The 11142-nt window shown below is 40.5% G+C and overlaps 2 protein-coding genes across 2 annotated transcripts; one reads left to right on the plus strand and one right to left on the minus strand.

The window, feature by feature from the left end:
* The first annotated feature begins 6688 nt into the window (after positions 1-6688).
* LOC138774021 (uncharacterized) lies at positions 6689-8393 on the plus strand. The gene is made up of 4 exons (XM_069954563.1): positions 6689-6944; positions 7055-7208; positions 7683-7890; positions 7971-8393. The coding sequence occupies exons 1-4, from the start codon at positions 6689-6691 to the stop codon at positions 8391-8393; spliced, it is 1041 nt and encodes a 346-aa protein (XP_069810664.1).
* A 965-nt stretch (positions 8394-9358) lies between these two features.
* Positions 9359-10669, minus strand: LOC138774022 (uncharacterized). Its single transcript, XM_069954565.1, has 2 exons — positions 10344-10669; positions 9359-10253 (listed from the first exon to the last, which is right to left on the minus strand). Exons 1-2 carry the CDS (start codon positions 10667-10669, stop codon positions 9359-9361), a joined length of 1221 nt encoding a protein of 406 aa, XP_069810666.1.
* Between the last annotated feature and the right edge of the window lie 473 nt (positions 10670-11142).

Consider the following 11142-nt stretch of genomic DNA (forward strand, 5'->3'; position numbering starts at 1 on the left):
TCTTCATTTACTAAACAAATTACACAGCTCCGTAATTGTGCGGCCAATAATAATGCTTTATTCAGCCATCAGCCACACATCCCCTATTATATTTAAGCAAGGCAGAGTAGCCCAATCAGCCATCAAACAAGCCTCTGCTTATTCATCGGCTCATCGTGATCCTAACACACAGTGGTCTGTTTTGTCCAATAATTGACCCTCGTAATAGGGTCTTTAAAGGGGTACTGCTGCGAAAATCTTTTTCTTTTAAATCAACTGGGTTCAGAAAGTTGTATAGATTTGTAATTTACTTCTATTTAAAATTCTTAAGTCTTCTCATACTTATTAGCTGCTTTATGTCCTGCAGGAAATGTTTTCTTTCCAGTCTGACACAGTGATCTCTGCTGACATCTCTGTCTGAGACAGGAACTGTCCAGAGCAGGAAAAGTTTTATATGGGGATTTGCTACTGCTCTGGACAGTTCCTGTCTCGGACAGAGATGTCAGGTGTCAGACTGGAAATAATACACCACTTCCTGCAGGACATACAGCAGCTAAGAAGTACTGGAAGACTGGAGAATTTTAAGTAGAAGTTAAGTAAAAATCTACATAACTTTGTGAAACTAGTTGATTTGAAAGGAGAGGTTAGCGGCAAGCACATAGGTTTCTACAAGCACCACTCCCCTTACAGTACAGGTATCAGTGGACTGCTGCATGCTGATAGTTCATTGTAGGAAAGGACAAAGGACATGAAAAACATAGTTAACATGGGAAATCTCTCTCTCTCTTGGTTCCACACCCCAAAAATAATGATTTATTACTCTGAATAACATGTAGACCAGATGAAACAAACAATGAAAAGCAGCTCAATATGTAATATTATGTTACGGTACAGTATAGCAATCAGCATGTGGAGTATAATGTATAGTAAGTGCATAAACCTGAAAAAACAGCCGCAGTTAGTAGATACAGAATGAAGGTTCAGGTCCCCATAATGCAGTAGCATATTACAACAGGCTAGAATAGAGAAGCAAGGCTGCTGTCAGAGGTCTGTGTGGTCACATGACAGCAATAGGGAAGGGGTGTGTGTTCATCATGGACCAATTAGGAAGTGAGAATTACAGAGGTGTGCAGGAGGACATAAACAGAAACCTTTTTATACAGCAGTGTGAGTACAGGCAGATTATAGCAGCAGTATGTATAGCTGAGTGTAAGTGCAGGCACATTATAGCAGGAATGGAGAGGATGGGAAACACAAGGGCTGACAGAGTCTGAAGGGAGTGATGAAGGAACGAGCAGGGCAGATGTGGGCACATAAATGCAGACCTCTCTGTTCGAATAGAGAGGGGTTACAGCTATAAAGAGATTACCTCCACAGTCCTGTCCCCTGATCCAAGCCACAGCCTGAAGTGGATCTGCCATGATTTGGAAGGTGATTGAGACTTCCTGGGTCAGAGTACAGGGCTGTAGACCCCGCTATGCAGACCATTCCACCCCTCCACTCACACTCACACCCAGTACAGGGAGCTCTTAAACCAAAGCAATGCTCTTAAACCAAGTTATAATTTTGAAAAACTGTGAGCTTTTCTTGCAAAACTCTCTTAATCCAAGTTACTCTTAAACCAAGGTACCACTGTGTGTGTATATATATATATATATATATATATATATACATACATATATATATATATTACTATATACTGTATTATTACAAATTTAATTTTTCTGTTCTTTTACAATTATATGTGCATATTTTTTAAAGCACAGAAAAATCGACATCTGTGAAACTGGGTTAGAAAAAAACAACAAAAAAAACCCCCAATCATAATATAGTGACCCCCCCCCCCCCATCCTTTAATTTCTAAACTTTACTCTCTGAAATGCTGATTATTTACATGGTTAAATTTCCAACCTCATTTTAATAACCATCAATTCCATTAGTAGCAGAATAACGTCCACATGAGGGCAGTATACCAATCTCTTGTCTAGATCATGTACAGTACCAGTCTCTGCGTGCAGACCCTGCAATATCATTCTTCCAATACAGATTTTATGTGCAATCTCTGCTGACCTGATATAAAGACTTATGAACTCGCCATCTTTTCATTCATTTTCTCTTTCACACAATTTGAGCTGCATGAATCATTTTTTTTCTTTGCAGTTTTAAAGAAATTTGCATGAGTTTCTCCCTGATCTGTAATGTCTTCTTTTGTTGTGTTAATATATTCACACTGGCCAGGTCATTGCTGAGGGAAAAAAATGAATCTAAGAACTTACAAGGATCATTATATCTCAAGCTATTTAGGTTTAAAATCTGTATGCAATTTAGCATCATTTCGGCTAAAATGTTTTTTCATTCTATAGAATAGTTGCAATTTCAGACATCCTACCAGGGTGGAAATGCTGCTTTAAAAAAAAAAAAAAAAAATCTATTTTTTTAAGGAAAAAAAAAAGAAAGAAAAACCTACAATTAGCACATTAGTCTCAAATATAACATGAAGTTCAACTAAAACCGCCACTGGCTTTATAGTCAAAGGGCATCTTCAAACTGACAAATGTGAGTGATGAATTAGTGACAATATATAAGAAGTCTATATTCTCTCATGACTTTCATTACCAAATTGGAAATATCTGTAGATTTTGGGAAAATTACTTTTAAATGTAGCCAATCTCCTGTACTGCAAGGCTTGATTTGATGGTGAGGAAGACCTGCTGTGAAGTCTTAATGAAAGATCATAGTAACTCTCCAAGACAGTCAAAAAGCTATGGGCCCTGGAAGACCTGAAATAATCGGTTATACTTTTAATGGGAGCCATTTTATATTCATTAAGATCAAAATACAGTTTCAGAAGCAAATTGCAAAGCTGTTCCACTCCCAGCTTGAAAACCTGGAGGGTTTTTTTTTTTTTAATCTTGTTCATAAGCAAATATTCAGTTAATGTATTTCATAAGCTTTGATGATACCTTCTCATGAGCACAGTTTGTAGTGTGAATTAGTCAAGATATTCTACAAGTATATTACATTTATTACTATTATTATTATTATTATTTATAAAATACTACAATTAAACCTGTCTGTATCTATGTATCTATCGATGTAGGTACGGTTTTCCCCCAAAAATAAGATGGTGCCTTATATTCCCCCCCCCCCCCCCCAAAAAAAAAAAACAAAAAAAACCAAACAAACAGGCACTATGTTTTATTTTTGGGGGATGTCTTCTTTTTCTCTGCCCCCCAGCCCCTGGTCCGGCTGCGCTGCCCAATCGGTTTGATTTTCGGTCAATCTTGGGAGTGGAATTTAGGTTTCCCCTAGGTTTATACCTTTTATACCACTGCAGGATGTAGAAGTTGTCCTTTGATGTTAGAGGGTACCAGGTCGCTGGTGTGGGTAGGGGCTAGTCCATTGGGCCAGTTGGCAGCATTGTAGGCAAATGTTAGTCTTGGTAGTTGGCTTTAGAACCAATTACATAATCAGCACTCCAGTGGCTAATTAAGTCACAATATGCACTCCTACCCACTGAACTGCACCATGTTCAGACTCCAATGCATATATCAAACAAATAGGGGGACATGCAATCCAAGTGTTAAATCTCCAATAATGCAATATTCACAAGATATTACTCACGATTCATGTTAGATTCAAGACAGATACAAGTTTGTGGTCACTTACAAATTTAGACCCGCTCTGGTTACCCTAATGCAAAAAAGACTGTGAAAAGTTAGTGGTCACTTGCCAAGTTAGACACACTCTAGTTTCCATTATTCAGGAAAGACTCTGGTTAAGTGGGACCTATTTTTTTCGATTAACCCAGCTGTTTTATTTTCCTGCGCCATATACTTTTTATTAGTAATACACATGATAAGAGTATGTAAGTAGGCCCCAACATGCATAAGAAAATATACGGTCTCCCTCTTGCCATATAGTGAAGCTACCCTGTAAATATATATTTGAAACTTTTAGAGGTTTAAGATATGACTTGGCAGTAAATAAAACTAGAGACACCAATCTGAAGACAGCTCTATTAGGACTAAATGTACATATACAGTATGTGGTAGCAATGCATGTCTTCTATAGATAATTTATGTGGATGGTAAACAGTCCCAAACAGTAAATGTACAGTACTGGACCAAGTTGTCCATGGTCAAAAACATAGCTAAGAGCTATATAAGTTCAGTTACAGTAATGTGTGTCCTATAAAGATTAAAGGATTTTATAACCTCTTTTTTGTGTTGGGACCTAGGGCAAGAAGAATAGGCTAGACTGCCAAAATAGAAATTAATGGGTTTCACTCAACACTGAGAAGGCAGACCTAAATGTGTGTGTGGGCATTATGCCAGCGTGACCTAGGGGAATGGACCAGTATGGTTGTAAATGTCTTAGTCACAGCTAAAAGGTAGAAAGTAGTAAAAGCCAAATATTTCAGAGGAGTGCAGAGGAATGGATTTCACAGTACGAACGGGGATGTAATATTAAAGCCCAAGTGTCCCACCTGTCTAATAATGATAATAATAATAATGCTATTATTTGCATCTGTATGTTTTTGGTGGAAACCGATGGAAACACCTAAACATGGAAAGAACATACAAACTCTTTGCAGATGTTGCCTTTGGTGGGATATGAACCCAGGGCTGTATATATAGATCAATTATAAGCTCAGTTTAAAATGACGGCTGTTATTTTGAGGCTAAAATAACGGACATTATTTAGCAGCCTGGCCTCCCCTTAGTGCAATGACAGCTGTTTGTACATTATTTTAGTTAGCGATTACTAATGGAACTTTGGCTGTGACTTAATTGAAAAGTCCATTGAATTTAATAGTAAAGACAGAGAAAGAACGGTGGAAAAAGGAAAACTGTGTGTGAACCACTAACAAAAAACGTCCCCTGTTTGCAAAAGACGTCCGAAAATAATGAACATGTTCATTATTTTGATGTCCTTGGCAAAAACGTCTGTTATTCAATACACTGTGTGCATTGGACGTCCGTCTTCCCATTGACTGCAATGCATTGCCATTGCAGCCAGTTAAATAGCTGCAAAAACGGATGTTATTTTAAATATGGAAATTGGCCGCTTTTTCTCTATTTTTGACATTGTGTGAACATAGCCAGCCTATCAGTCCTAAGGTTTCATTAATGGGTTGTCTAGGCTTACAAAAACATGGACCCTTTTTCTCAGAAACAATAGTTGTTCTCAGTTTGGATGTGGGTTTTGCAGCTCAGTTTCATGGAACTGAATGGAGCTAAATTGTAATACCACAAACAACCTGAGGACTCGATAACCTCTTCCAATATTAATGGTTCAATAGATTCCCCTTACACAAAGTGGAGTGTCCTTCTATGGAGTAACAGCCTAAACTTAGTGGATGTTAATCACTGCTATGTATTTCTTTTCCTTTTAGTTTACACATTATTCTTTACCATTGTTTCACATACAGTGTTTAGGTTAAGGCTATGGTCCCACAACTAGAGATGAGTGGATTTTTCGGATTTCTGGTTCGTAAGAACCAAAACGATCGGCGTCGGATTCCCGCTGTCTGCTCGCTCCGTGCAGCGGGTGGATACCTCCTAAGGAACGCCTGGAAAACTGGGATACAGCCAATGCTGTTTGAGTCTAAACAATGGCTATTATTTTATTTTTTTTATTATTTTATAAAAAAAATGGCCGTTATTGTACAAACAACATCCTTCATTTGAAATACCAGCCATTATTTGGACCGCCAGAAAAAAAAATTGTGAGAACATAGCCTTGAACTGAACATACATTAGATAAAATATGTTCAGTATTTTCTTTTATCTGTTTGCGTCTTTTTGTGACATGAACAAGTATAACTAATAGTGTATGAAGACAGACATCTGTAATAAAATGTCATTTGTGCTAAACAATAGACCTGATTTTAATGACTTGAGAACTGGACCAGGCCACAGATCACATCAGAGTGATCAATTAGTGATCTATTGTTTAAACTTATAGCTTATAACAACAACCTTCATAGACCAACCACAAACAACAAATCATAAGTCATTCGGAAACTGGACTTTGTAAAATTCCTTTTCTAGTATGCTTCAAAATTAAGGGGCTAGTCTTAAGAGGAGAATAAGAATCTCTCTATCCGCAATACATCATTGATCCCAGTTTTTTTTTTCTTTCATTCTTGGCCCAAGTAACAATTTTTCAAAAGGCAGCTTGGAGGGTGAAGTTTTGAGGGAATTTTAAGCCAAAAAATGGAAACTACCAGTGTTAGAAAGAACATGCCATCAGATTGTTAAATTTTTTTTTTATGTTAAACATGTTTTTTGAAATTTTGGTGACGTTTTTGTAATTTTCTATTTTTCTATTCATATTTTAATCCGGGAATCTTAGGCCCTATGCACACGTTCCGTAATTTACGGATCCGTATTTCCGTATCCGAGTTAGTGCACATTGAAGTCTATTGGGCTATTCACACGATCAGTAGCAGAAATGGATGAAAATCAATCCGTAAAAAAAAAAAGGACATGTCCTAGTGCGGACCATGTGCGGACCCTGATTTTTTTACGGATCCTCTCATTGAAATCAATTGTGTACGGATTGTTTACGGATTGAACCATGTTTGGCATCCGTATTTCCGTATTCCCGTGAAAAAATACGGATGACTCATGGGTCACATGGTTCTGTCTCCTAAGCAACCGCTGACAGGAAGAAGGAAGTGCAGAAGGAAGTGCAGAATCACATGCCGGTGGGAATTGAAAGTGAAAGCAGCAGCACATGTGGTGGGACCCAGAAACAGACAGAGAAAGTGAAAGAGAAGATTAAAAATGGATGTGGAGAAGCTCATTCACCTCATAGAAGAACGCCCCTACTTGTGGAACAAAAGAGATGCATTTTATGTGAACCGAACAAGAAGGACAAGGGATGGTCTGAGATTGCCCATGAAATTTATGGCCAGCAATGGGCATCAGGGTCCAAGAAAGAGAAACAGGAATTGGGTATGTATGTATGTATGTATAAATGTATGTATGTATGTATGTATGTTTTGTTGTTAAGTCATGTAGTGCACAATTTATTGGTATTTCATAAGTGTACTGTGTTTTATCAGTGGAAAGACTGAAATCAAGGTGGCAGACATGCAGGGACCAGTTCAAGAGGGAGATGCAGATGAGAAGCCGCAGTGGAGATGGACGTATGCCCAAGAGAACATATGTGTACACAGAACAATTAATGTTCCTGAAACAAGTCCTGGACGTTGGCCCGTAAGTTTGTTTTACCATTAATAATGCCTAAAGTGTCCCTCCTGTGAAACTACAACCCCCACCATACCTAAAGTGTCCCTCCTGTGAAACTACAACCCCCACCATACCTAAAGTGCCCCTCCTGTGAAACTACAACCCCCACCATACCTAAAGTGTCCCTCCTGTGAAACTACAAACTCCACCATACCTAAAGTGTCCCTCCTGTGAAACTACAACCCCCACCATACCTAAAGTGTCCCTCCTGTGAAACTACAACCCCCACCATACCTAAAGTGCCCCTCCTGTGAAACTACAAACTCCACCATACCTAAAGTGTCCCTCCTGTGAAACTACAACCCCCACCATACCTAAAGTGTCCCTCCTGTGAAACTACAACCCCCACCATACCTAAAGTGCCCCTCCTGTGAAACTACAACCCCCACCATGGCTAGAATGTCCATTTTTTATTATAAAATTTTTATTACATCTTTGTAGAACATCTGATAATCTGGTAGCAGAAGATGAGGCTTCTGGTAGCTCCCAAGGAAATCTGGAGAAAGAAGTTCCGGATTCAAGGGAGGAGGAATCCATGGAGGCTGCTGAAAACCTGGACACATCTCCGGCTGAATCAGTGCAAATTTGCCAACGTCGTAGGAGAGAAAACCGTAATGTGGTGTCAACCAAATCACAAATTGACAGTGAGGTAAGGTAAGGCTCTTCTAAGCACTGTCAACAGGTCATAGAGACATGTACATAGAGACTTCATATTTTTTCTTTTTATAGGTCCTCGCAATACTGAAGAAACGTGGAGAGCAGAAGCCAAACCAGCTGTTCTGCAACAAGCTGGCAGTTGCACTGGACTGTGTACCTGAAGAGAAACGCCAGAGATGCTATGGGACTCTGTTGGCTGTGGTTGAGACTTTTAGCAAACATTTTGACCCAGACAAACTCTCCAAAATTGCTGATATGTTTAAGTATGGGGACACCCCAACCATCGCCACTCCTACCCAAACCTTATACACTCCTTCCCCCAATCACCACCCTCCCATACAGCGATACCCGCCTCGTCCAACTTCCCAACACTCCCATGAGTGGTATACCCCTCCTAACAGCCAGGATTGGGCATGCCGAAGCCCTCAAAATACACCACAACCGGCAGAGCACGCGTCTTCCACTCCCTACTCTCAGGATCTGTTTGAAGTGTAAATGTTAGTTCACATTAGTTTTTTAAAGAGTGGATTTTCAGTTAATAATTGGTGTTGAATCTGTGAGTTTGTTCAACTGTTGTCTTAAAGGGGTAGTGTGTTGTTTATAATTTTTTCACTCAACACATTTGAAGTTTAAAATGTGTTTTATTTTAGTGAATGTTCCCCCCCCCCCAGGCCAGACCAGACAGTGTGATACACTTCACTCACCAGATTCGTGCAAACCCCTGGGCACCATCTTCATTATCACCAGATGTTGCCCAGGGGTTTGACACGATTCTCGTGAGTATAGTGCATGACACTTTTGGGTCTGCCATAGGGTTGAGGGGAACCCTATTATCACATTACAAAGTTTTAGAAAAGTTTATTTTGTAGTGAATCTACAAAAGCCATAGTACACCGTTACATATTGCACCCACGAGTGGTATACCCCACCAACCAGCCTGGATTAGTCATGCTGGTGAAAATGTCAACACGACAGGTGGAGCAGGCATCTACCCCTCCATTTTCTCAGTATTTTTTTGAAGTTTTTATTTACCATAGCTTTCACAAAGTTTGGAGTTTGTATTTGATGTAAGCATTTGTGATGTAAAGAAAATGTGTGATTTTCTACTGGAGTATTTAAAAAAAACAGTTTGCGATCATGGTTTGTCCGTTTATTTCACACCACATACAACATTTGTTATTTGAATGGCTCAATAGTGCTACATCAGCCTTTCCTTTTCCAAAACAGTTCAGGGTGGCCCGTGGACTTTGAGATATGTCCTCAGATGATGAGGTCTTAGTTGATAATTGTGCCTACATTACTCATTTTGAAAACCAAAATGAGAATGTGGGCACAAATATCGGAAGCTCGCAGCCCACGTCAAGGGGCCTCATCTACTGCGAGTCCCTAACTAACTAACACAGGAACCAAAACTAAACTAACTAATAGAACTTGAAGCACCAGTCCAGAATCAAAGTCTCTTAACAGATATCCCTCTGCCATGGTACTGCTCCTGCTGGTGATAGAAAGTAGTCTGCGTAGAAGTCCCGGACAGCCAATCCTGACGATCCAGGCCTTCCTTGCAGGTTCCCTTCCAACGGGATGGGGGCAGACTGCATGGCTGACATCTGTTCCTCCGTGATGACTGTGGCATCATGAATCCTGACGTAGTTGTGAAGGATAACACAAGCCTGTATCACCTTCTTAACCTTGTCAGGAGTTAACTGAAGGGCAGACTGCATTACCCGCCACTTGGAGCTCAGAATTCCAAAGGCGCACTCCACATACCGCCTCGCAAGAGTGAGACGAGAATTGAAAATGCGCCTCCGGTCATCCAAGCCTCGCCTTGGAAAAGGACGCAAGAGGTGGGTCTGTAAGCCAAACCCTTCATCAGCCACAATCACAAATGGAGCTGGAGGTCCAGATGATCCAGGTAGAGGCCTTGATTCCGGGATGCCCAGGTGGTTGGACTTCAGCATCTCTCCAATTCTGGAAGCCCTAAAAACACCAGCATCCGCTGCGCTTCCATAGGCCCCTATATCCACAACCACAAATCGATAGTCACTGTCAGCTAATGCTAACAGGACCATCGAGAAATAATGTTTGTAATTGAAATACAGGGACCCAGAATTAGATGGCTTCTTCACACGAATATGCTTTCCATCCAGGGCACCGATGCAGTTTGGAAACTGCGCTGTTGCTTCAAAGCCCCCAGCGATGCGGATCCAATCTTCAGGCTGGGGGGGTGGCATTACTTGGGCCCTCAGACGCTCCCAGATGGCTGAGCAGGTCAATCCAACAATAGAGGATATTGTGGAAATCCCCAACGCAAACTCATAATGCAGGCATGCAAATGAGTTACCAGTGGCAAGAAATCTGCAATAAAAGACAGTAAAGATTATTAGTATTTAAAAATTTCCAAGAAACAATAGTAGCATTTTAATACACAACATTAAAATAAAGCACCTGAGGGTCACAAGGAGTCTTTCTTCTGGGGAAATTGCCTCTCGCATTACTGTATCCCGGTATAGCAGTCCTGGACGCAGGTCAGCAAGGAGGGGATCAAAGGTCGCAATGGTCATCCGGCAATAGTTCTGGAACTTGTCAGGATACCTTCGCAGGTCGGTGTACAGCTGATAAAACTGTCCCCTTTCCGGGCGCGCAGAGACAATGGGGTGTACCCAGTATCTCCGACGCTTGCTCCTCGGCTCTTCTTTAAGCGTGTCCTGCTCTCCAAAGCGCCGGGAAACAAGCCAGGTCAGGAGTGCTTCATCAGCTACTTGATCGGTCATCTTCACGGTGATAAGTAAAGTCAAAAACCAAAGCTAGACAAGCAGAGGTAAATAACAGAACTGTCTCACAGCAAAGCAAACCAGAAATGGCAAAGTAAAATGGCTGACAAGCGATCATGTGACTTATTTTCGGGGTTTGGCAACTTTTTTTTTTTTTTTTTTTAACTACTCAACTTTAATCACTTGCATAAAGCAGTCAGCAGCAAAAACGGATTTACGGAAATACGGATGGAATACGGAGGAAATACGGATGGAATACGGATGTCCAATCCGCAATTTCTCACGGGTTGTTTCAGGACCAGAAAAAAATACTGAACGTGTGCATAGGGCCTTATAGGTTTTATTTTGACTACTAAAAGTTCCTATACACTTTATACATGTGTTGAGCAGGGGCATCTGCCATCAATATAAAGTGTATGGAGGTCTCCCAAAACCCCATCAAAAGTTGATGTTGTAGAGATAGTTTCAGGCGC

The sequence above is a fragment of the Dendropsophus ebraccatus genome, chromosome 15 (genome assembly GCF_027789765.1).
Source record: "Dendropsophus ebraccatus isolate aDenEbr1 chromosome 15, aDenEbr1.pat, whole genome shotgun sequence".
Classification (NCBI taxonomy): Eukaryota; Metazoa; Chordata; class Amphibia; order Anura; family Hylidae; genus Dendropsophus; species Dendropsophus ebraccatus.